The sequence below is a fragment of the Ornithorhynchus anatinus genome, chromosome 3 (genome assembly GCF_004115215.2).
Source record: "Ornithorhynchus anatinus isolate Pmale09 chromosome 3, mOrnAna1.pri.v4, whole genome shotgun sequence".
NCBI lineage: Eukaryota > Metazoa > Chordata > Mammalia > Monotremata > Ornithorhynchidae > Ornithorhynchus > Ornithorhynchus anatinus.
The window spans coordinates 50,481,165-50,504,367 of NC_041730.1; the positions used below are offsets into that span (position 1 = coordinate 50,481,165).

The window sequence follows — 23,203 nt, forward strand, 5'->3', positions numbered from 1 at the left end:
GCTAAGAAAAGTCATCGTGGTTTAAGGACCTCTCCGGATGGACTGCTGTGAAACCGTCGATTTGGAGTACAGCTGCTGGCGCGGGAGCGATGGCCCAAACTCTTGATTTCTTTCTTGAAAATCATCACAGACTGATGTTCTGGGGGTGGGGCAGTCATAGGCCCCTGGCGTCACAGAGCCCTACGACTCAGAGAGGTCATCTGGTCCAGCTCCTTGCCTCTAGGCTAGTGAACGTCTACCCCGTTCAAAACAGAGACGTTCCTGCTTTTCTTCTCAACAAACTCCAGGGTTGGAGGCTCCATCTCTTCCCTTGCCCTCCTGTTGCAGAGTGTCATTCCCCTGCCAATGAAAATGCTCTTTCTGATGTCTACCCTGACTCCCTGCTGCTGCAGTTTCGGTCCATCTCCTCTCAGATGATCCCGGGGACAAGGAGACCTTGGGAAGAACGGCCCCGGGTTCTTACCTTCCCGTCGGTGGTGACTGCGGCAAACACGGTGGAGGAGTAAGGGGCCCAGGCCACGTCTCCCACCGCGGAGTTCAAGTCAAAGATGAACATTGGAGACCTAGAAACACGAAACAGGGAGAGGTTGAGGTCTGTGGGAGCGAGTCCATGGGGAAATCTAGTCGGAGACGCCGGCCATTCTACCTCCCTGGAAGACTCGGCCAGCTGGCTCGGCCCTGTAATAATAATAATAATGTTGGTATTTGTTAAGCGCTTCCTATGTGTCGAGCACTGTTCTAAGCGCTGGGGTAGACACAGGGGAATCAGGATGTCCCACGTGGGGCTCACAGTCTTAATCTCCATTTTACAGATGAGGTAACTGAGCCACAGAGAAGTTAAGTGACTTGCCCACAGTCACACAGCTGACAAGTGGCAGAGCTGGGATTTGAACTCATGACCTCTGACTCCAAAGCCCGTGCTCTTTCCACTGAGCCACGCTGCTTCTCCAAGGGATAGGCTGCCTCGACACGGGGTCGGGGGCAGCAAGGTGCAGGGATGAGGGGGCAGCAGGATCTTCTGGGGGAAAAGTAAAAAAATAGAGTACTTTTTAAGTGCTTACTATGTGCCAGACACTCTTCTAAGCGCTGGGGTAAATACAAGGTCATCAGGTTGGACACAGTCCCTGTCCCACGTGGGGCTCACAGTCTTAATCCCCATTTTACGGATGATGTAACTGAGGCCCAGAGAAGGGAAGTGATTTGCCAAAGGTCACAGAGCAGACGTGTGGCGGAGCCAGGATTAGAACCCAGCTCCTTCTGACTCCAGGGCCCGTGCTCTTTCCACTAAGTCACTAGCAAGGGCAGCGGGGTTAACAGGGCAGCAGGAAGTGGCAGTGGGCTTCAGGGGACAGCTGTGGGCGGGGACTGTGTCCGATGCTGTATCGTACTCTCGCCAGTGCTTAGCACAGTGCTCTGCAAGCCCTCAGTGACTATGATTGACGGGTTGATTGACTGACTCTGGCAGCTGAGGCTGAGACAGATCCCCGGTCAGGGCAGAGGAGGAGGGGCAGGGATAAAGAAGGCTGGTAACTGGGCAAGCCTGTATACTTTGGCCATCTTGGGCAAGCCCAGAACATCTTGGGGATCAGAGAACCCTGAGTTAGCCTGAGTGGTTTGGAAAGAGTTGATTGTCCTGGTCCTCTGCCCTCTCAGCATGGATGAACAAAGCAGCAGCTCTCTAGTTCCATCCTTCCCCTCCCTCTCTCTCTTCTTCCCTCCTCCCTTGAGCACTGCAGGCTTTCTGGCCACTTCTGTGCCCCCCACTTCAACACCCCTTGGGACGGGACATGGCCTGAGGAATGTTTCAGTCTCTTAGAAAGTCTGAGTGCCTTAACTCCCTTTCTCTCCTGGACCCCCTCCAATCTGGCTTCCGTCCCCTCCACTCTACCGAGACTGCTCTCTCTAAGGTCACCCGTGACCTCCTTCTTGCCAGATCCAATGGCTCCTACTCCATTCTGATCCTCCTTGACCTCTCGGCTGCCTTTGACACTGTCGACCATCCCCTCCTCCTCCACACCTTATCTCACCTCGGCTTCACGGGCTCCGTCCTCTCCCGGTTCTCCTCTTATCTCTCTGGCCGGTCATTCTCGGTCTCCTTCGCGGGCTCCTCCTCCCCCTCCCATCCTTGAGGAACTGTTGGAGTTCCTCAAGAATCGGTTCTTGGCCCTCTTCTGTTCTCATTTACACTCACTCCCTCGGTGAACTCATTCGCTCTCACGGCTTCGACTACCATCTCTACGCAGATGACACGCAGATCTACATCTCCGCCCCTGTCCTCTCCCCCTCCCTTCGGGCTCGCATGTCCTCCCGCCTCCGGGATGTCTCCACCTGGATGTCTGCCCGCCACCTAAAACTCAACATGACCAACTTCTAAAACTCATCTTCCCTCCCAAGCCCGGTCCTCTCCCAGATTTCCCTATCACCATGGATGGTACGACCATCCTCTCAGGCCCGCAACCTCGGTGTCATCTTTGACTCGGCTCACTCGTTCACCCCACGCATCTGATCCGTCACCAAGACCTGCCGGTCTCACCTTTATAACATCGCCAAGATCCGCCCTTTCCTCTCCACCCAAACGACTACCTTACTGCTACGGGCTCTCGTAATATCCCGGCTAGATTACTGTGTCAGCCTTCTCTCTTATCTCTCTTCCTCCTCTCTCGCCCCGCTCCAGTCTATTCTTCACTCCGCTGCCCGGCTCATCTTCCTGCAGAAACGTTCTGGGCATGTCACTCCCTTTCTTAAAAACCTCCAGTGGTTGCCTCTCGACCTCCGCGCAAAACAAAAACTCCTCACTCTAGGCTTCGAGGCTGTCCATCACCTTGCCCCTTCCTACCTCTCCTCCCTTCTCTCTTTCTACCGCCCACCCCGCACGCTCCGCTCCTCCGCCGCCCACCTCCTCACCGTCCCTCGCTCTCGCCTATCCCGCCGTCGACCCCTGGCCACATCCTCCAGCGGTCCCGGAACGCCCTCCCTCCTCACCTCCGACAAATCTAATTCTCTTCCCCTCTTCAAATCCCTACTTAAAGCTCACCTCCTCCAAGAGGGCTTCCCAGACTGAGCTCCCCCCTTTTCCCTCTGCTCCCTCTACCCCCCCTTCACCTCTCCGCAGCTAAGCCCTCTTCTCCCCCCTTTCCCTCTGCTCCTCCCCCCCTCTCCCGTCCCATCCCCTCAGCACCGTACTCGTCTGCTCAACTGTATATATCTTCATCACCCTATTTATTTTGTTTAATGAGCTGTACATCACCCTGATTCTATTTATTTGCCATTGTTTTAATGAGATGTTCTTCCCCTTGACTCTATTTATTGCCATTGTTCTTGTCTGCCTGTCTCCTCCAATTAGACTGTGAGCCCGTCAAAGGGCAGGGACTGTCTCTATCTGTTGCCGATTTGTACATTCTAAGCGCTTAGTACAGTGCTCTTCACATAGTAAGCGCTCAATAAATACTATTGAATGAATGAATGAATGAATGGCCCTTTGGCCCCCGGAGCCCAGGGGGTTCCGGGTTTAGAGGAAAGGATGGTCTGGATCGCTCAGTGCTGGAGGCTTCCATGTCCCTGAGCCAGCAGGAAGGTGGTGGGGAGGGGAAGGCCTGATGGGAGGGAGATGGAAGACCTGGGGTCCCTGAAAGAACCCAAGACGGAAAGCCTTGAACACACCTATTTGTTTCAGAGATTCCGCCTCGGATTGGGGGGCAATGGAGGCAGCTGGGAGGCTAAGCTCTCCCTGGTGCAGACCCCTTGGTCCCTGGTAAAGCTGTCTACCTTGGAGAGCAGTGAGATGGAGCGGATTGACTGGCGCCGGAGATGCCCCAGGGGCAGCCATTCGCTACCTCCTGCCTCTGCGGAACCCAGCCTCACCCCTAGCCCCCCGCAGAGGCAGGAGGTAGCGAATGGCTGCGTTCCGGATGCATCTGGAGCAGGTGGGGGCTAGCCTGGGTGGTCCACGGGACCCCAGGTCTGCTTCCACTATCGGCAGAGCTGAAGAAGCCGCCCAGGAGCTCCCGGGTGCGGGGTCTCTCGCTGGTCTGCATCTGGCTCCCTACATCTCCGCCCGTTCCAACGTCTCCCCTCGCTCCTTCGCCGTGGATCGGGTGTGAGCCCATCCAACTCCCAAGTCCCCATGAGGCACAGAGGGTGAGAGGACGCTCTCTCCCTCCCCCACCCCTTCCCTCCCCTCACCCAGCTTGGCCGAGACCCTTACTTTATAGTATGGTCCCAGATCTTAGCCGTCCAGTCGGAGCTGCAGGAGATGAAGATCTTGGGATGGTACGGGTTCCAGCTGACAGCATCCACGGCCATGTTGTGTGCGTCATAGGTGTCCAGGTACTGGTTGGAGTAGGATTTTGAGCACTGTGGGATGATCGGGGTTAGTCAATTCTGGTCCTTACTAAAAGACGTGATTACGTCTCACACACCGTGCTAAGCACTGCATCAGCAATCCGCACACCAGGCTCAGGTTATGCGGGATCGGGATACTGGCAACCAGGGGATTCACAGTTTGCCAACTCGGATTTCAAATAACAGGGGACTTGGACGGCCAGCTCAGGATCGATCGATCGATCAATCAGTGGCATTTATTAAGCATTTACTGTGTGCAAAACACCATACTAAGCGTTTGGGAGAGTACAACAGAGTTGGTAGATATGTTTGCTGCCCACAGGGACCTTCAGTCTAGAAGGTAATACAGGTATTAAAATAAATGATGGCTCTGTACATAAGCGCTGTGGGCCTGAGGTTGGAGTGAATATCAGGTGCTCAAAAGGAGCATGGCGACACAGAAGGGAGTGGGAGTGAGGGGAATTAGGGCTTAGTTGGAGAGGCCTCTTGGAGGAGATGTGATGTTAGGAGAGCTTTAAAGATGGGGAGAGTGGTGGTCTGTCATTCACGAAGGGGGAGGGAGTTCCAGGCCAGAGGGAACACGTGGGCAAGGGGTTGGCAGTGAGATAGAGGAGGTCAAGGTACAATCTTCTTCATTGAGTGAGGTCACGGTGGGATAACTCCGAACAACCAATTATTTAGGGGTGGTGTTTTGATCCCCCCCTTTACAGGAGGGAGAACTGATAAGGGACTCAAGTAGGGCAGAGGAAGGAGGCCGGAGAACTAATGGAAAGCGGATGGAACAGGGAGTCAGAAGATCTGGATCCTAATTTTAGCTCTGTTAGTGGGACAAGTCACTTACCCTCGCTGGGCTTCAGTTTCATCATCAAAGAAATGGGGATGAAATATTTCCCTGACTTTTTTTTAATGATATCTGTTAAGCATCACTATGTGCCAGGCACTGTACGAAACGCTGGTAGATATAAGCTAATCAGGTTGGACACAGTCTATGTCACACAGAGACCTAACAGTCTTAATCTAGATGAGGTAACAGGGGCAGAGAGAACTTAAGTGACTTGGCCAAGGTCAAACAGAAGACAAGTGGTGAAGCTGGGATTAGAACCCAGGTCCTCTGACTCTCAGGCCTGGGATCTTTCCACTAGGCCTTGTTGCTCCTAACTCATGGATTGTGAGTCTCATCCGGGACAGGACCTGGGTTCTAATCCACGTCAAGCATGTTCAAAAAATACCATAACAAGGAGGTGGTCTTTGGCCAGAGACGTACTGTTGAGGACGGTAGGTGCCATGTGAGAAAAGGAAGGCTCAGAGCAGGTGAGAGGTTAGAACCCTGCCCCAGATAATCCACCTGCCTCCACCGTCCCTCACCTGACCTCTTGGGGACCGAGAGACCAGGCGTCCAGAAGCTTCCCCCACCCCCACGGGTGAGCCTCACCTGTCCAATGTGTAGTCTCGATTTGCCGAAGCTCACCCAAAAGAAAGCTGGGTGGTGGAGGCAGGAGTGGGGAGAGGGTCTGGAGGGACAGAACAGAGGTGGTGGTGGGTGTGTTTATGATTCACAATTTTAATTTAAGGAGAAAGGTTACTGAATCTGGGACTTGGGGTTGTAAACTCTATAAAACACCCCATTTGAACTTCCTCCTGGCCTTCTTCAATCCCACACCCAAGAATCGCGCTCCAGAACTGCTCCTTCCTGGCAACTGGACAAACTGTTAAGCTCGTTGTTGCAGGGAACGGGTCTACCAACTCGGTTATATTGTACTCACCCAAGTGCTTAGTAGAGAGCTTTACACCCAGTAAGTGCTCAATAAATGCAACTGATTGAATGGCTTGAGTTGGCTAACTCACAGTGCCCCACCGACATTGGTCCGGTGCAGACTCAGACCTGGATCGGAAATTTTAAGGGGAAAATGGTCTTTAAGAAATGGCCTTGCACTATGCCTTTGAGATCCACTCCTTCTCCCTTCCCCACACGCTCAGATTGGTGGGAAGAAGGTGGTGAGGAAATATAGCACCGGTCTCTCCCCTCTGAGCCGAGGACGGTCCCAGCCATGCGATCTCCTTGAAGCAGATTGCTCTTCTCTCTGTCCTCCGATCATTCTCCGACCAGCTGGACTCTGGGCCAGTTTGTCCAGAGATTGGCTCAGCAGGCCCTCTGCAACTGCCGACTGCTGGCTGCATCCTGGAGAGGTCCGATCCCATGAACTCTGACCTTAGCCGCTCACCCCTCTCACCGGTTCCCCGGAGATAATGCCATGCCCCAGACTAGATTCTTGGCCCCCCTGTAGGAAGGCAGGGGCAGGGGCAGAAAGGCAACAAAAGGAGAGAGGGATGAAGGGAGAAGCTGGCGGAGGGGAAGACTGGGGTAGAGGAACCCACGTCTCAGCTGACCATCCTTTTCTCTAAGGTTTTCCAGGACTCGAACCTTCCCAGATAGACTAAATCAGGAGCCGGACCGGTCCTGAAATTTCCGACCGGTCCTGCAATTTCCGGACCGTCCCACGGGGAGGCCGGGACCCTGTCTGTCGCATTCCGGCTCAGCCCTCCCAAACCCCCAATTTCTGTGCATTTTGCTGGAGCGTCAGAACCCACACATTAAAGCCCAGAGTCTTGGAAAGGCAAATAAACATTCCAACTGTGCCTTTTGTTTGGGGAGAGAAAGGAGCCGGAATAAAAGACCACGCCGAAACGTCCATTCGGTGGCATCTCCCTCCCTCTCCCCCGCCGAGTCCTCAGGCGGCAATGACATCGGCCAGTCGCACCTCCTGGATTCACCGGGGATGAGGTTGGCACCAGACTGAACGGGCCCCTCAGAAGCAGGCCCTCCCCCGGCCGCCCGTGGAGCCTGGCCCGGGCAGAGGATCCACATCCCTTGTGCAGTGCCCCTTTCTGCCTGCCCTCCACCGAGTGGCAAAGCGGCAGGTGTGTTCGCAGTACCAAAGGAGGGTGGCTGGCAGGTGTGTAATTAAGATAATGACTTGCCTGGCTTCCGAATGGCTATTAGCGCGGCTATTTTCTGAAACTCTCCGTGACTGTTCGGTGGCTAACAACCAGTGTGTTCCCATTTTGCTTGTAAGGGGTTTTTAATCTCCTTATAGAGATTGGTTTTCTGAAATGAGTTTACTTTCTGGGAGAGGTTCCTGGAAGTTTAGGGGAAGGAGGCTTCTGGTTCTCGTTTGGTCGGAGGCGTTGGGACAAGAGGGAGGTGCTGTGTGAGGACACTGGTCTGGCTGAACAACAGCAGCCAGGGCTTCAGGAGGCCCGTCCCTCGTCTGGAACAGATTCAGCACTGGATGCTTTTATAGGCAGATACTCTCATTTCCAGCACCCCGCTTCCCTCCTCTGCGGTGCCAGCCCCCGGGTTCCACCACATGGTTGGGGTACCCGAGATCACCGGGTCCTGGAAAAGGAACGCAACGGCTATGGAGGTCTGGGGTCCTCCTGGAGAAACAGATTCCCTGAACTTGACTACAGCGAAATAGTGAGCGTGACGTCGTTGTAGAAGCAGCCTGGCCTAGTGGAAAGCGCTCGGGCCTGGGAGTCAGAGGACCTGGGTTCTCATCCCAGCTCCACCACCTATCTACCGTGTGACTTTGAGCAAGTCACTTCATTTCTCTGCTTCAGTTCCCTCATCGACACAGTGTCCTCCCTCCTACTTGGACTGTGAGTCCCATGTGGGACTTGATTATCACGTATCTACCCCAGTGCTTAGTACAGTGCTTGGCACTAAGTGCAGTGCTTAACGAATACCATTATTTTTATTATCATATTTAGGCAGCTTTCCCAGCATAGGCCATGCGACGGCACACGTAACTATCTAGCCATCTGTGCTTGGGAGAGTACAAAAGAATAAGTAGACACCTTTGCTGTCCTCAAGGGCCTTAAAATGTTGTCCGGGAGAGGCAGCGAAATAAATTACGGACAGGGGAAGCAGCCAATATATAGATATGCCTATAAGTGCTGCGGGTCGGGGAGGTGTGCTTAACTGGTGCTTAAGTTAAGGGTTAAGTCGGGGTGCTGAGGTATCTACCCCAGCTTTGGAGGAAGCAGAAGGTTTTGAAAGGAAGCTGAGTTCAGATTTGGCCCTGTTGGATTTGAAGCGTCAGGCGGACATCCAAGTGGGGATGTCCTGAAGGCAAGCGGAAACGAGAGATTGCAGAGGAGAGAGTTAAACGCTGGAGATGTAAATTTGGGAATCATACCCAGTTCTGGAGCCATGGGAGTACATGAGCTCCCAAGGGAGTGGGTGTAGATGGAAACTAGAAGGGGATCCAGAACAGAGTCTTGAGGGGGTGGCGGCAGAGTAGGAGCCAGTGAAACGGACAGAGAAGGAGTAACCGAAGAGGTAGGAGGAGGATCAGGACAGGACGGTGAGGTGAGGTGAGACGGGGGAGGTGAGGCGGACAAGTCGATGAAGCTGACGGTCAGGTCATCAGGGGTAAGAGATGGGGGAGGTGGGAGCACCGGGGGTTTAAGGAGGGAGTTAGAAGACAGAGTTAGCGAGGGGGTCTCCTTGACCAGTGTTCCTGAGTGTCATCAGCGGCTTTGTCAGGGGACCTTCCAGGAGCCGGGATTGTGCTGTGGCCAAACTCTGGAAAACTGTGGACCTGGCTTTGGCTGCACACTCCCAGGGCTCTGGTACACTCCAGTGGTTGCCCCTCCGCCTCTGCATCTAACAAAAACTCCTCACCATTGGCTTTAAGGCACTCAACCACCTTGCCCGCCCCCCACCTCACCTCACTGCTCTCCTACTACGACTCAGCGTGCTCACTTTGCTTCTCTAATACCAACCTTCTCACTGTGCCTCAATCTCATCTCTCTCGCTGCTGACCCCTGGCCCACGTCCTGCCGGCGGTCTGGAACATCCTCCCTCTTCAAATCCAACAGACCGTGACTCTCCCCTCCTTCAGCGCCTTATTGAGGGCACATCTCCTCCAGGAGGCCTTCCCTCACTAAGTCCCGCCTTCCTCTTCTCCCACTCCCTTCTGCATCGTCCTGACTTGCTCCCTTTCGTTCATCTCCCGTCCCAGCCCCACGGCACTTACGTGTATATATCTGTCATTCATTTATATTGATGTCTGTCTCCCTCCCTCTAGACTGTAAGCTCGCTGTGGGCAGGGAATGTGTCTGTTCCCTGTTGTATTGTACTCTCCCAAGCACTTAGTACAGTGCTCTGCACACAGTAAGTATTCAATGAAAGTGATTGAATGGATGGATGAATGAATGAATGAATGGCACATAGCAGCTGGTGGGCCTGGGGTGGGGAGAAGGCCCTGGAGGAGATCCCCTGCAGGCTGAGGAGGCAAACTAACCAGGGGAAGTAAGAGGATTTTCCCTGAGCCTCCTTACCTTGTAGATTTTGCCTTCTTCGGTGCCAACGAGAAACAAATAATCAATCTCTTTGTGGAAATCAAAGGATGTCCCGCATCCTACAGAAAATAGAAAAAAGAAGAAAAATCCATAGCGGTTCTGCAGCCCAGCAAGAATTTCTGACATTAAACAAGGAATAAAGTTTCCCAGAATAAACACCACATAGGTGTCAGTTCTCCCGGCTCAGTTGGAAATTGCTTCTGATCAGCGGACTCCTCTCCTGGGGCCCAGAGGAGGGAGATTTAACCAAGCCGGAAGAGATGGGGCCCTCTTTCCGGCTCCTGCCCTGACCCCTAGGCTCCAGGGAGTCAGTCTGCCCCGAGGTAGCCTATGAACCCTTTGGTTTGAGACCGTTGGTGTCTTTCACCGGGAATTGATTGGCCACCTCAAAAGTTCCCTTCCCTGAGGGAACCTGTGACCCCTCAGGGGTCCAAGGAAAAGGCGGCCCTGCAAGGCTCAGTAATGTCACCTGAATGTCACCAAACACCCCACTCGGCATTCCTATTCCGACATCCCTTTTCCGGGACCCAGAAATCAGGCTGGTCTAGATATCACCAGGCCCCGAGGGGCTCCCTCTCCCATGACGGGCCCGTCAAAAGGACCCAGGACCCTGTGAGGGAAGCAGTGTGCCTAGCGGAAAGAGAACAGGGCTGGGAGTCAAAGGACCTGGGTTCTCATTCTAGCTCTGCCACTTACCTGTGGTGTGATCTTGGACAAGTCACTTAATTTCTCTGTGCCTCCATTGCCTCATCCGTAAAGTGGGGATTTATACCTGTTCCCCTTCCTACTTAGACCGTGAGCCCCACGTGGGACAGGGTCTATGTCCAACCCGATTAAGTTGTATTTACCCCATTGGTTGGTGCAGAATAAGTGTTTAACGAATACCGTAATTATTATTATTACGATTCAATAATGTTTCCTCTCAGCCTTTGTCTTTCTGGGCTGTGTGACCTAACCCTTTCAGTCTTTCCTCTTCACAACCACCAAAGATTACCTGCTCTATTCTGCATCAAGCAGAAACTCCTGACCACTGTCTGGTCTATTCACTCTTATTCCTTCACTCTCTTTTCCCACTACATCCCAATTCGCACTCTTTGTTCCAGCCAGGTTCGTCAGCCTGACTTTTTACCTGTGTTCCTGACAGAAACTGAACAAAAGCCAGGGGCTAATACTCTCTATCTGTTGGCTCAATCATTCAGCTGATCAAAAGTATATTTTTAGTATCTACTCGGTGCATGACACTGTACTAAACACTTGGGAAAGCACAATGGGGTCAGTAAACATAATCCTTGCCCTTAAAGAGCTTCTCTAGCAGGGAAGAAAGACACTAAAATAAGTAGGAGTAGGAGGATAAGAAAGAGGAGGGTGCGTATCCAGGATTATGGGTATCTGACGGGCACGGGGGAAGGTGTCCTACTCGTACCAATATTGTGTAGCTGCACCTCATTCGTTGTCTCAGGTGTCACTCCCTCGATGGTCAGCTTGATGACATCAGAGTGAAGCAGCTCGTTCTGCAGGCAGAGGAGAGGTAGGTTTAACGGCGCCGATTTCTTGGGTCAAAATGGCCTCAGAGGTCAAGGCCCGCCAGCACCTCGTTGTGCTCTGGGCCATCAGCCGCCAGTCCGCATTCCAGTCGGGCGGGCCTGAGCTCTCCCAAGAGAACGAATGTTCCAAACTCCCAGTGGCATGTCGGAGAAAACAACCCCCCTCTCAGCAGGGCCCAGTCCAAACCCGCCAAAAGACCTCCCGCCCCGGGTGGAGGATGGCCTTGGTAAGGCTGGCCGGCTACCTGGATCCCGTCCTGGGAGGACACTCAGGCCAGAGAATCCGAAGGGAATCAGATGAGGATGTGGATTATTTTGTCCCAGGAAAAAGGCATCTTGGTTCTGATTTCAATTCCAACTGGCCCCAGGGTGCCCTGGGAGCTTCCAGAACCTGCCAGGCTAAGCAGGACCAAAAGGAAGTTCATGCATCCTGAGGCCCGGGGGTGGGTGTCTGGGGAGATTTTCCATTTCCTTTGGGCTCGATTGGGGAAATAGAGTATTTAGTACAGTACTTGGCACACAGGAAGCCCCTAATAAACACGATTATTATTAGGGCGGTCCAGGTCGGGCCAAAGACTCTTCCCTCTGTTGCTACCTCACTCTGCCCCAAAGCCCAGGCCTGTCAGGGAAGAGATTTTCCTGCAGAAACCCGGCACTGGGGAGGGATGGAAGCTGGCAGGGGAAAGGGATGGTGAGAGCAATGTGGGGCAGGGCTTAGTTTCTACCGGAGCTGAGCTCTTCTATGTCTGCAGTTAGCAGTTCATAATCCCAGCACGTCTAGTCAGACACTCAGTTGATTGCATTTACTGGGCGCTTACTGTGTGCAGAACAGTGTACTAAGCACTTGGGGGAGTCCACTATAACAATGTAATAGTCACATTCCCTGTCCACAACAAGCTTACAGTCTAGAGGGGGAGACGGACGTTAATATCAATAAATAAATTACAGATATGTACATCGGTGTGGTTGGGCTGGGAGGGGGGAATGAATAAAAAGAGCAAGTCAGGGTGATGCAGAAGGGAGCGGGAGAAGAGCAAAGGAGGGCTTAGTCAGGGAAGCCTTCTTGGAGGAGAGGTGTCTTCGATAAGGATTTGAAAGCGGGGGAGAATAATCGTCTGTCGTTTTGAGGAGGGAGAGGTTCCAGGCCAGGGGCAGCATGTGGGAGACAGGTCTAGCCTTGCCATTTCACTTATAAAAGTAAATCTTACCACTTATAAAAGTAAACCTATAAAAGATAGAAGTCAGAGAACCTGGGTTCTAATCCCAGCTCCGCCACTTCCCCGCTGTGTGATCTTGGGTAAGTCACTTCGCTTCTCTTTGGCTCGATTTCCTCCCAGGTAAAATGGGGAGTCAATACTTGATCCTCCTCCCCCGTAGGCTGTGAGCCCTGTGAGAGACAGTGATTGTGTCCGGCCTGACGATCTTGGTCCTGTCCCAGGGCTGAGTACGGGCCTTGGCAGATAGGAAGCGTTTACCGAATACCACAGTCATTATCATTATTATTATTATTATTATTAGATTTGAAACCCACATGGGAGACATTAGGCACTCAAACAGCACTATACCAGTAGGCTGTTCTATCAAATTAACTTGCTATAATCGAATATGCAGCAGGATTATTATGACTGGTAGTAATGATGATAATATTCCTTCATACTCAAAGCCATTACAAGTTTAAAGTGTAAAATAACGTTATTGCTTAAGCCCGGGTCCTGCTCTCACTGCAAATTAAGGCGCTGGGAAAATTCCTTTTTGTGAGGGGATCTGAGTGTGAATTAAAATATGAATTTCACACAGGAATATTTCCCTTCAGAACCCTTCCGCTGGCCTAGACTCCTTCCATCTCCGGGGAGCCGGGCTTGGCAGATATCTTGGGGTTGATTTGAGCTATTCTTTGGACACACAATCTTGTCTTCAGAAGATTGACAGGTGCCAATCTGGATGCTGGGTCGTCCCCCGGGGCCAGCCCTTGGGGAGGCAGGAGAGGGTGTCCAAGCAACAGGAGAGGAAGCCCCGGAAGGGAACTGTGGTGAGGGACCCGTTCTGGGTTTGGGTCGTCAGTGTGGCCTAGTGGAAAGAGCACGGGCCTGGGAGTCAGAAGATCTGGGTTCTGATCTAGGCGTCCTCATTTGTCTGCTATGAGACCTTGGGCAAGTCACTGCACTTCTCTGAGCCTCTTTCCCCATCTGTAAAATGGGGACTAAATACCGGTTCTCCCTCCCTCTTGGACTGGGAGACCCGCGTGGGACAGAGATTCCTGTCGCACCTGATTATCTTGCAGCGAGGGCTTAGCAAATGGGCTGTGGAGAGGAGAGGGTTGGGGGCAGACTACGGCTGAATACTGACATTCACTCAGTTCTCCAAAGGCTCCACTCCTCACTCACCCTCCTCTCAACCTACTTTGGCCAATTTGAGAGGGAGAAAGCATCTCCTCTCTCCAGCTCGATCCCCGTCGGCCTTCCTGAAAGCTTGTTGGAGAGACCTGGGGATGGCAACTCTCTGTCTGGGACAGGAAGGATGTGCCGCAGCCTGTGGGCTGGGGGATGACCTCTAAGGGTCTTGCCGGCTCCAAGAGGCTGTGCTTCCCTCTCCGAACTCAGCTTTCCCACTTTTTAAAAATGCTGCCGGGATTTATTCCCAGGGGGATGGAACTGATCCAGTGCAAGGCGCAGTGAGAAAGTGAAGACACACAAAGCCTCTTCTGCCAACAAACTCATAGGAGGTGTGAATCAGAGCCTCCGAGAGCTCCCAGCCGAGCCAAGTCTTTGCCTTTGGAAAAGCTCATCTTGGAATGTTAATCAACCTTTGCTCTCTGTTTCCTTGGAGAAGCCGCTATGGGCTGAAAGCTGGTGGGGGAGGGGCGGAATAACCCCGCCCCACCACCCTCTAAGGGCCTCACAATTTCACTTTCAAAAGAGCTGGAAAGAGGCCTCCTTGTTTAGTTTTTCTATGGCCTGGGGTCTGGGAGCCTGGGGGTGCCAGCCCGTTCAGGCTGGGACAGAAGGAGATGCCCGGCTGAGCCTGGTAGCCCTGGTAGCCCCGCCGAGGACAGATACAGCGGGGCAGGGATGGAGCTGGGTGCCAGCGGGAAGAACCGGGCTGCCCTTACCCTGGGATGAGGAACCTCTGGCTCAGTCTTTGGGGCCTGAGGCTGGGAGGGAGGGGAGAATCAAGTCCCGACATACACTGAAAACTGGGCTCTGGAAACGTCCTGCAGGTTTAATAATAATAAGGGTACTTATTAAGTGCTTACTATGTGCCAAGCACTGTACTAAGCAGCGGGGTTGGTGCGACGTAAGCAGACCGGTCACAATCCACGTCCCTCATGGGGCTCAGAGTTCAAGTAGGAGGGAGAATTTGTTGCGGTTAGGGAACTTGTCTACCAACTCTGCTATACTGTCCTCTCCCGAGTGCGTAGTTCAGTGCTCTGCACACAATATGCACTCGATAAATATTCATTCCTTCAATCGCATGTATTGAGCACTTACTGCGGGCACAGCACTGCACTAAACGCTTGGAAAGTACGATTGGAAAGTAAATTCGATTGACGACAGGTATTTAAACCTCATTTTCCAGGTAAGGAAACTGAGGCACGGAGAAGTTAAGTAACTTGCCCAAGGCCCCACAGCATCAAATGGCAGAGCCAGGATTAGAATGCAGGTCCTTGGACTTCCAGCCCGAGTTCGTTCCGCTAGTCCAGGTTGCTGCTCTGTTTTCATCCCAGGTTCGGGGAATTCCTTCTCCAGGGTAGAATCAGGCCAGGGGCAAGCTGGGGTGAATCAAGTCCAACGCCTTGCAGAATCCTAACTCAGAATTAGTCCCTTGCCTGGGACCAGGATTTGGGATTAATAACGGATTTTGTGCTCGGGCTGTAGGCCGGGGGTGGAGGAGAGGTGTCTTGTCTCCTGCTTTGCTTGCTGCTTGCTGGGGTTTTTTTTTTTTTTTTGCTTGTTTGCTTTAATGGTATCTGTTAAGTGCTTGCTATGTGCCAGGCACTGTACTGAGCGCTGCGTAGATACAAGCTAATCAGGTTGGTCACAGTCCCTGTCTAACACGGGGCTCACACTCCTGATCCCCATTTTCCGGGATGAGGTAACTGAGGTACAGAGGGTAACGTGATGTGCCCTCGGTTACTTAGCAGACAAGTGGAGGAGCCGGGATTAGAACTCAGATCCTTCCGACTCCCGGGCCCAAGCTCTGTCGACTGGGAACACTGCTACTGTTCTTTTAAATGTGCCTTTAAATGTGTGGGGTTTTTTTAAAATGTTCTTTAGAGAAGCAGCGTGGCTCAGTGGAAAGAGCCCGGGCTTGGGAGTCAGAGGTCATGGGTTCGAATCCCGACTCTGCCCCCTTGTCAGCTGTGTGACTGTGGGCAGGTCACTTCACTTCTCTGTGCCTCAGTTCCCTCATCTGGAAAATGGGGATGAAGACTGTGAGCCTCACGTGGGACAACCTCATTCCCCTGTGTCTACCCCAGGGCTTAGAACAGTGCTCCGCACGTAGTAAGCGCTTAACAAATACCAACATCATTATTATTATTATTATTATTATTATGTGCCCCCTTGCCCAGCCCCCAGGGTGGACTGACTCTGCTCAGCAGGCAGACTTCCACAGGCCTCCTTCCCTTCCAATCAGTCAGACAATTGAAGGTATTTATTGAACGCTTACTGGGTGCAGAGCACTGTACTAAGCGATTGGGAGGGTACAACGCAACAGAGTTGGTAGACATGGTCCCCGCCCATGAGAGGCTTACGTTCCCCAACCTGAGTCCAGCTCTGCTGGTCCCACTGGAGACGGGAACCTGGTCTAAATGAGCCTCGCCAGAGGGTCCCGGAAGACTCTGGGAAAGAAAATGCTCCGGAGAAATAGCAGCGGCTAAGCCCGCTGCAGCCCAGACTGGACTTTCCCTGTAGCCCCCAGGTCCTCCAGCAGTTTAGGGGAGGGTTGGAAGGTCAGGCTGAAGCTGGGGATCTGAAATCAGCGGAATTGGCTGAATTAGGAACAGGGAGAGCCACCGGGGAGGGAGAGGGAATCGACAGACAGACCTCAATGTCATCTATCACTCTCTCCACCTTAAAAGCCTTATTAAAAGCACATCTCCTCCAAGAGGCCTTCCCCGACTAAGCCCTCATCCCCCCATTCCTTCTCCCTTCTACATGGCCCTTGTAGTTGAATTTGCACCCCTTTATTCATCCTCAGTGCCACAGCACTTACGCGTATATTCATAATGTATTTGAACGTCTGACTGTGGACTGCAGGCTGCATTTGGGCAGGAAACACATCCACCAACGCGGTTATATTGTACTCTCACAAGTAATTAGTACAGTGCTCTGCAAACAGTGAGCACTCAATTTTCTAATGGCATTTCTTAAGTGCCTACTATGTGTCAGGCACTGTACTGTACGTGTACATAGGCCACGAGACTGTGAGCCTGTTGTTGGGTAGGGATTGTCTCTATCTGTTGCTGAATTGAACTTTCCAAGTGCAGTGCTGTGCACATAGTAAGCGCTCAATAAATACGATTGAAAGGATGCTCATAGCTCTCGCTGCTCTGCACACAGTGAGCGCTCAATAAATACGATCGAATGAATGAATGAATGACACAAGCGTGAGTGATCGACCGACAGAGGGGGATTGATCTCAGTGTATCCGACTGAGGGGAAAATGGCCCTTCTCGGTGTACTCAGCACCTCAGAGGAATAATCAGACAGTCGATCCGTCAGTGAGCATCTTCTTAATGATTTGCCCTGATTAAGCGTTTGGGAGAGTACAGCAAAAACAAGGCAAAGGTTGCCCTCAAGGAACTCCTTATCCAGGCGGGACCCCGGCAGAGCTCAGGGGTTTGTTGAAGGAGTCAGGGGACGGGGGGGCTGTTACCTTCACCAGGGTCCAAGACACGATCCTCCCATCCGACGAGATGGAGAAGAAGTTCAGGTTGTGATCGATGTCGTCCTTCTGCCACTTGACCTGGGAAATCACATAGGAAGGTGGGAGTTCAGCAGGAAAGGCGAGGGAAAGCTGGGCCGGGCTTGGGGACCTGTCTCCGTCCTGGGGATCTGGACGGGATGGGGGTGAGGGAGATGATGGGGCAAGAGGGAAGCCAGAATTAAAAACCTTTAAGTGGTATCTACTGAACACCTGTAACGTGCATGGCGCTATACTGCGTGCTCGGTCAGTGGCGTTAGTAATTCCTGCCCGCTAGGAGCTTACATTCTAGAGGGGAAACCGATGCTGCAGAGAAGAGGGAAAAGAAAAAGGAAAGGAATAATACTGTGAGTTTATAGAGCCCCTTTCTTTCTCCAAACTGCTTTCACATGAATGATCTCATTTATGCTCCCAGTAGCCCAACGAGGAAGGGAGAGGCAGCTACCATGGCCTTTTCAGATGAGGAAACCGAGATACGGATAGGTTAAGGGGTTTGCCCGAGGTCACCCAGCGGGCCAGAGGCGGGTCTCCTGACTCCCAGACCAGCCTTCTGCCACTATTCCACTCTGTCTCCTAGCAACGTGCCTGGCCCCACTGCCACCAGTTAGGGATGCTTTGAGCTGCCAAGCTCGGGGCCTCCGGGGGTTCTGGTGGAGCCCAGGCCGCCCTTGGAAGACCTCCAGGCTCTTGCCCCGAGGATCCGCCACCATGAGATCCGCTGCTCCGGTAGGACTGACTCCCAGAGGCTTGGAGAGTAATAACAATAACAGTAATAATGATGGTATTTGTTAAGCACTTACTGTGTGCCAAGAACTGTTCCAAGCGCTGGGGTAGATACGAGGTAACCAGGTTGTTCCACGTGGGGTTCAGAGTTCAGCAGAGTAATAATAATAATAATAATAATGATGATGTTGGTATTTGTTAAGCGCTTACTATGTGCAGAGCACCGTTCTAAGCGCTGGGGTAGATACAGGGTGTTCGGGTCGTCCCACGTGAGGCACCACTGCTCTCCCGCTCCTAAGCCACGGCGGGACCGAGGGCTCAGTGGGGCCTGGGGACCAGAAGCTGCTCATGTCCAGGACCCTAAGCCTCCCAGTCCACCACAACCCCGGGGTTGTGGAACCCAGAACTGTCCCAGCCCAGCCCATAGCCAAGCCCCATCCTCAAGATTATGATCGCTTGATAAAAAGCAGTGTGGTTTAGTGGAAAGAGCCCTGGCTTGGGAGTCAGGGGTCGTGGGTTCTAATCCGGGCTCCGCCACTTGTCAGCTCTGTGACTTAACTTCTCTGTGCCTCAGTGACCCTCAACTGTAAAATGGGGATTAAGATTGCGAGCCCCACGTGGGACAACCTGATTACCCTGTATCTACCCGAGTGCTTAGAACGGTGCTCGGCAGAGTGAGCGCTAAACAAATACCATCATCATCATCATCATCCTGTGGCCAAAGGACTCTCCTCCCAGGCTGCCCTGGGGGGCGGGGGGCGGGGGGAAGTCACTCAGACATTCACGCAGTCACCCATATACACAATTTCACACACCCATATTCACCCACAAACTCTCACATGGTGTCATGCAGACAAACAAACACACACACACACACTTTCAGAAAAACATACCCCCACACCTTCCCGCGCCAGCCTAAGGTTGGGATGCCATCCTCTTTCCAGACCTTCCCAGAATGAGTTCCTGCCAGTGGACGGAAAGAGGAGCAGGGGCTCTGATCCCAGCTGAGAGTGAAATTCCATTTGGTCACTGTCAACTTGGCAAGGATTCACATGTATTGAGCACTTACTGTGTGCAGAGCAGTTCACTAAACACTTGGGAGAGTTTGCAACAATATAACAGACACGTTCCCTGCCCACTACGAGCTCAACTGTATGTATTTTCATTACCCTATTCGTTTTGTTAATGAAATGGACATCGCCTTGATTCTATTTATTTGCTATTGTTTTAATGAGATGTTCATCTCCTCGATCCTATTTATTGCTATCGTTCTTGTCTGTCCGTCTCCCCCGATTAGACCGTGAGCCCGTCAAAGGGCCGGGACTGCCTCTATCTGTTACCGATCTGTCCATTCCAAGCGCTTAGTACAGTGCTCTGCACACAGTAAGCGCTCAATAAATACTATTGAATGAATGAATGAAAGGAGGAGACAGACATTAAGATAAATAAATGAATTATGGAGCTGTATCGAAGGCCTCTGGGGCTGATGGAGGGTTGAAAAAAGAGAGCAAGAGTTCCCCTTGGCTGTGCGAGAGCTGGTCCGGAGGGGAGGGCAGTGTCTGGGAGCTGCGGGACCTGGGTTCTGGGCCCGGTTCTGTCTGTTGGAACGTTGCCTCCAACAGTGAAAGTTTCTGAACAGATCCCCCTAGGATGCTCTGGGAGGGGGAAAGACCCGGCAGGAACACGGGAGACTAGCTGACAAATCTGGGAGGCAGAACTGCAGAGACTTCCAAGGCAACCACTCACCAGGGCACAGTGTCAGGCACAGTGTTGGATCGGGCACCTCAAAAACTTCTGCGTGCACTGCCAGGGGAGCTGCGCCCCTGCCTGCCCTCCTGCTCGCTTATTACACTCGGGCAGGAACGCGACTGACGGGGACAAGACAGTGCGAGTTGTGCCACGCAACCACCAACACCGTAACCGATTCCTCTGCGTGGGTTTTGGGGACCGCCGTTCCAGACAGGGGACAGAATAATAATAATAATAACGATAACGGTATTCGTTAAGCGCTTATCGGGTGCTTAACTGTCCTAAGTCCTGGCGTGGATGCAAGCAAATCAAGTTGGACACAGTCCCCTGTCCCATATGGGGCTCACAGTCTCAATCCCCATTTTCCAGATGAGGTAACTGAGGCCCAGAGAAGTGAAGTGACCTGCCCGAGGTCACCCAGCAGACAAGTGGTGGGGCCGGGATTAAACCCCCTGACCTTCCGACTCCCAGGCTCTATCCACTACTCATTCATTCAACTGCATTTACTGCACACTTTTCTGTATTCAGAGCACTGTATCAAGGGGTCGGGAGAGCACAATACGACAGTAATTAGGTACATTCCCTGCCCACAGTGAGTTCACAGTCTACAATCTACGCCACGCCGATTCCCAGTCAGAGGTGTCAGGGCCCCTCACGACCCCGGGCTTGTCGATGACCTTCCCTCCAGGGCCCTTCAGCCCGGCCCAGGCGGTGTTGGACCTGTGGGATTCCAGGTGGGAAGGAAACAGTTCAGGGGCTGGGTGGGGCAGGGTAGGCCGCGGTGATGCCAACCGCCTAAAGGTGCATTTGGTTGGATTACAGGCATGCCTGGGCAACCCCATCTGATCACCCTCCCCTCACTGTTCGACGATTTATGAATCGTCAGTGAGCCGTGGCCTCTGATCGGTTCCCACAGGCGGGATCCGAATCGTTAGAGACATCTGCCAGTGGTAGACACGGTCCGACTTCTCCTGATAAACAGGTCGAGCTCGAAATGTCGCGGGCTCCCTATTCCACGCGCTCCGGGGACCGGCAACCCTGAGGCGGGGCAGCTCCGCGGAGGTTGTTCTGAGCCACTAAAATCCTCCCTGCAGTTGGACCATCCTGCAGGGAGTGGGGGGTCGAGAGAGGGCCGTACCGGCCAAGGAGAGAGAAAGGGACGGGTTTTTCTGAAGACATCGATTTCCTCGTCTCTCTTCCTCCCGGGAAGACGAGAAAGATTCAGAACCTCGCCGCGCAGACCAAACCCTTGATGTTTCTCGGGGTAAACATCCGGGGGGGGAGGGTGGATTGCTGCATATTCCCCCCAGCGCCTTTCAGGGATTCCTCCTTAGGGCTCTGGCACCCAAGGACACGGCATTAACAGGCCCCAGGTCGTGAGGAGGGGCAAGTGGTGTCTGGTGGTAGTTATTCATTCATTCAGTCGTACTTACTGAGCGCTTAGGGATGGCCTAGTAGGAAGGAATGCTGCAACAGTGGAGATGGTGGAAGAGGGAGAGGGAGGATGGGGAAACGGGATGGGGGTAGGGGCTGAATGAACGGAGGCCACTTGCTCGGTCAATCGGTGGTGTTTACCGAGCTGCTCAAGCGGAGAAGCATCGTGGTCTGGGAGTCAGGCCTTGAGTTCTAATCCTCGCTCTGCCACTTGTCTGCTGTGTAACTTTGGCCAAGTCACTTAACTTCTTCGCGCCTCAGGTGCCTCATCTGTAAAATGGAGACTGAGACTGGGAGCCCTCTGTGGGACGGGGACCGTGTCCAGCCCAATTTGCTTGTAGCCAAGCGCTTAGTACAGTGCTTTGCACATAATCAGCGCTCAGTAAATACGACTGAATGAATGAGTGAACGAATCCAGCACTTAGTAGAGTGCCTGGCCCACGGTGAGCACTTAACCGATACCACGATTATCACTGTCATTACTGTGTGCAGAGCACTATACCAAGCCTTGGGGAAGAGTACAGAACAACAGAGTCGGTGGACCCGATGGCTGTCCAAAACGAGATTAGAGTCTAGAGCTCATATCCAGCGCTTGGAACAGTACTCCAGCGCTTAGAACAGCGCTTTGCACCTAGTAAGCGCTCAACCAATGTCATCATTATTGTTATTATTATTTGCTCCTCCTCCTTTTTTCCCTAGGCTCCTTCTTACCCCCCGCCCTCTCCCCACCTTGGCCGGAGATTGTTTCAGACTCTGGGAGAGGGGCTACTGTGCAGAGAAGCAGGGTGGCCTAGTGGAGAGAGCAGGGGGCCGGGAGTCAGAAGGAACCGGGTTCTAATCCGAGTTTCTTCACTTCTCTGTTGCCTCGGTTACCTCATCCGTAAAATCAGGGTTGAGATTGTGAGGGCCACGTGGGAAAGGGACTGGGTCCAACCTGATCGGCTTGTGATCCAACCCAGGGCTCAGAACAGTGCCTGGCACATAGTAAGCACTTAGCAAATGCCATCAAAAATAAGCAGCTTCAAAAATAAGCAGGCCACCCCAGAAATGCTGAGAGGTGGCGTGAATCGCTCCTAACCTGCCTCTCTCCCGGGAAGAGGGGGCTCTCTCGGCAGGGCGGAGCATGGAAGAGAGCCAAAGGACGATAAATATTTGGAGATTTATAAGGGAGATTTAAATGAGATCAATAACGTCAAAATGGATTCAATTTTTGAGAGCCAGAAATTCAATAAGACTTGTGGGGAAAGAACGGATCTGTCAGAAGAGTCAGTCCACTTACGGCTCCCTGACTATGCCTCCGTGGTGAAGGGGTCCGCTGCCTGTTCTGGGATGCCGGGGGTCAGCCAGGTCCCGACAGGGGTCAATGTTGTGGCTGAGGCCTTCCCTGGCCAAGCTTTAAAAATAAGCCCAGTGCACGGGGAGACGGAGAGAGCCCGGGAAATTGGAGACTGTTGACAGAACGGCGGGCCTGTTTTCATAACGACCCTTCTTGGGCAAAGCCAACTTTGCTTCCCAAAAAACCGTTGGTCCCTGGGACTCTGCAGCACCCTGTGGGTGCCCTTCCCGGTCATCCCGGTCACCGCGGGTATCGCTCGAGTGCCCGCTGAGTCACGCTGCTTCCCTGGAAATCTCTCTGGATGCGCTTTACTTTTGTGGGGCCCTCCTCTAGGGCCATTTGAGACCCTAGATGGCACGGGCTTAAGAAAATGGCTCTGCTTCCTTAAGCGACCGGGCCTCGAAGTTCTTCCGCCGGAAGCAGCATGAGCTGGTGAAAAGAGCCCGGGCCTGGGAGACAGAGGACCTGGGTTCCAATCCCAGCTCTGCCACTTGTCTGCTGTGTGATCTTGGATGAGTCGCTTTTCTGTGCCTCAGTTTCCTCATCTGTAAAATGGGGATTAAGGTTGTGAGCCCCACGTGGTGCAGGGACTGTGTCCAACCTGAATCTCTTGTCCTTACCCCAGTGTTTAGAAGAGTGCTGGGCACACAGTAAGTGCTAAAGAAATGCCATAATTATTACCCCCATCACAGGCATACAGGATGGCGCTCAGGGCTACCCCAACGCTGGGCTCCTGGATGCCAAACCCATTTTCCTTTCCTGGTGACAATGAACCCATCCCAGT

General features: G+C 52.9%; 1 protein-coding gene across 1 annotated transcript in view; it reads right to left on the reverse strand.

The window, feature by feature from the left end:
• Positions 1–23,203, reverse strand: part of DNAI1 (dynein axonemal intermediate chain 1) — a 187,565-nt gene that overhangs the window by 59,529 nt on the left and 104,833 nt on the right. Inside the window, exons 14-18 of the mRNA XM_029060226.2 lie at positions 17,130–17,219; positions 11,132–11,219; positions 9,688–9,767; positions 4,205–4,353; positions 464–563 (exon numbers count right to left, since the gene is read on the reverse strand). Coding sequence (XP_028916059.1) covers positions 464–563; positions 4,205–4,353; positions 9,688–9,767; positions 11,132–11,219; positions 17,130–17,219 — 507 coding nt within the window. The remainder of the gene's footprint in view (positions 1–463; positions 564–4,204; positions 4,354–9,687; positions 9,768–11,131; positions 11,220–17,129; positions 17,220–23,203) is intronic.